The sequence below is a fragment of the Poecilia reticulata genome, linkage group LG18 (genome assembly GCF_000633615.1).
Source record: "Poecilia reticulata strain Guanapo linkage group LG18, Guppy_female_1.0+MT, whole genome shotgun sequence".
Classification (NCBI taxonomy): domain Eukaryota; kingdom Metazoa; phylum Chordata; class Actinopteri; order Cyprinodontiformes; family Poeciliidae; genus Poecilia; species Poecilia reticulata.
This window is the reverse complement of record NC_024348.1, coordinates 21,708,477-21,710,484: the sequence shown is the minus strand read 5'-3', so window position 1 is coordinate 21,710,484 and position 2,008 is coordinate 21,708,477. Positions and strand designations below refer to the sequence as shown.

Genomic DNA, 2,008 nt, shown 5'->3' with positions numbered 1-2,008 from the left:
AGACCCTGAGAGGGTCCAGTTCAGACCCTGCAGAGGGTCCAGTTCAGACCCTGAGAGGGTCCAAAGCTTTAACTTCAGAACAACTTCAGATGTAACTTTTGTTTCAGCTCTTTATCTGATCTGTCGTCTTACTGGAAGCTTCCACTCGTTTCTGAGCTTCGTCGGCTCCGTCCAGGCAGTCGATCAGCTGGTCGCCGACTGCGTTTCTGTGCAGACAGACGCCGGAGCTGCAGCGGAAACCTCCGTTCCTGCAGCCTGAGAAACACGCCGCTCAGGGAAAACCTCTGCACGTTTGTGCCTTCATCTGTGTGTTTGCGTTTTACTTTTGCAGCACATCTCATCGCTGCGGTCGCCGCAGTCGTCCACTCCGTCGCATGTCTGGTTGCGGAAGACGCATTTCTGGTTTGCGCAGGTGAAGCCGCCGCATTCTGCAGCAGAAACACAAACAGGAGACGGAGGCGGCAACATCGCATCAAACCTTCACCTAAATATTACGAGTAATTTGACAGGATTGCAGATTTTATCGCATTTCAGGACTTTTTTCAGCACTTCAGGTAAAATATGTGGGAGCCTGAAAGTGACCAACGTCTGACTGAAGATTTCACCAGCAGCACAAACGTTGCGGTGTGTTTGGCCGACGGCGCAAACACACCGCAAACTTCAAAACACACAAAAAAATACAAAAGGAAAATGCTGCAAATTTGCTCCACAAAATGGAAGTCCTCCAGGCCACCAGGGGGAGTCGGCCACCAAATCATAAGGAACCAGGTTTTTAGCAAAGAAGACAAAGAAAATTACAAGAAGACAGGAAATATGTTTCAAACTTGGTTTTTTACAACAGCAGAACATTTATGCAGGTATTATTACTGACTCCAGACTCCCCCTAGTGGACTGGAGGACTTCCGCTTTGTGAAGTGAGCTAGCAGCATTTTATGATTACTGTTGTTTATAGCAAGACCAGTTAAACTCTGAGTTGAGCCACAGGTTAACTCCTGAAGAAGAAGAAACACCGTTTGAGCGAGGCAAGGCGATTCTTTGAGAAGCTTCTCTGTAAGGCAGCTTCCAGGTGTTTTTGACCTCAGACTGACCTTCAGGTGTTTCCTTATAGCAGGTCGCTGCAGCCACCATCCCGCCGTCAGCCGCCATCTTGTCGTAGATTTCACACTCGGCCAGAGACATTTCGTAGCCCTGGCAGTGGACGCTGACGCAGCGGCTGGGGAGATCTGTGTTGGGCGTCAGGGAGCTGTGGTCCACAGAGTCTGCAGACGCTGCCCCTCTGTCACATTAAATGATGGTTTGGTTAGCTTGCTGTGCCTTCATGGATGTAAATGTAGATGAATCTCCTCACTGTGGGTGTTTGTGCTCCCGGCAGGCCACATTAGCGGCTGCCATGTCCCAGTCCTGCTGGCACAACAGTAGGTTCTCTCCTCCTCCGGTGGCGTTAGGAAGGAAGATCCTGATCAGTCCCGTGTCTTTGTCCAGGAAGCTCTTGAACTTGGGAATGTTCACTGTGGTCACAAAATAAAGAAAATATCATTGATTAGCATGAAAACCAACCGAGGTAAGGCTGTAAATGTATCTGTGAAGCAGAACCTGTGCAGACTTTTCCAAAGTGGGACATTACGGGCTTCTTGGTCCGGCATGAGGAAGCCATTGCCTGGGAAACAAATCGGCATTTCTTAAAGCAAAGAGTCTCTTATCGAGTCTTCAAACGAGCTGTAAAGAACGAGCTCCGTCTGGTTTTACCTGACAGTACGACGTGAAGGTCCTGTGGTTCTGCCCACAGACCGGTTCCACGCCCTCAGTGGGACACAGGTAGGGAAGTTTGCAGGTACACTGACCTTCAACGCACCGCTGCCACGGAGGGCAAAACACCAGGCCACACGACGCTCGAGTCAACCTGAGGAACATCAGCTTCCTGTTAGCAACCTGAGGCTACTAGCAAACATTTCTCTGGCTGAACGGCCTGTTAGCCATTATGCTAGACCAGTGGTGTCAGCCATTATGC

The 2,008-nt window shown here is 49.9% G+C and overlaps 1 protein-coding gene across 1 annotated transcript in view; it reads right to left on the bottom strand.

The window, feature by feature from the left end:
* The window catches only part of cfi (complement factor I), a 15,469-nt gene that overhangs the window by 10,366 nt on the left and 3,095 nt on the right, over nucleotides 1–2,008 (bottom strand). Inside the window, exons 3-8 of the mRNA XM_008436184.2 lie at nucleotides 1,747–1,900; nucleotides 1,594–1,657; nucleotides 1,349–1,508; nucleotides 1,089–1,276; nucleotides 324–428; nucleotides 133–255 (exon numbers count right to left, since the gene is read on the bottom strand). Coding sequence (XP_008434406.1) covers nucleotides 133–255; nucleotides 324–428; nucleotides 1,089–1,276; nucleotides 1,349–1,508; nucleotides 1,594–1,657; nucleotides 1,747–1,900 — 794 coding nt within the window. The remainder of the gene's footprint in view (nucleotides 1–132; nucleotides 256–323; nucleotides 429–1,088; nucleotides 1,277–1,348; nucleotides 1,509–1,593; nucleotides 1,658–1,746; nucleotides 1,901–2,008) is intronic.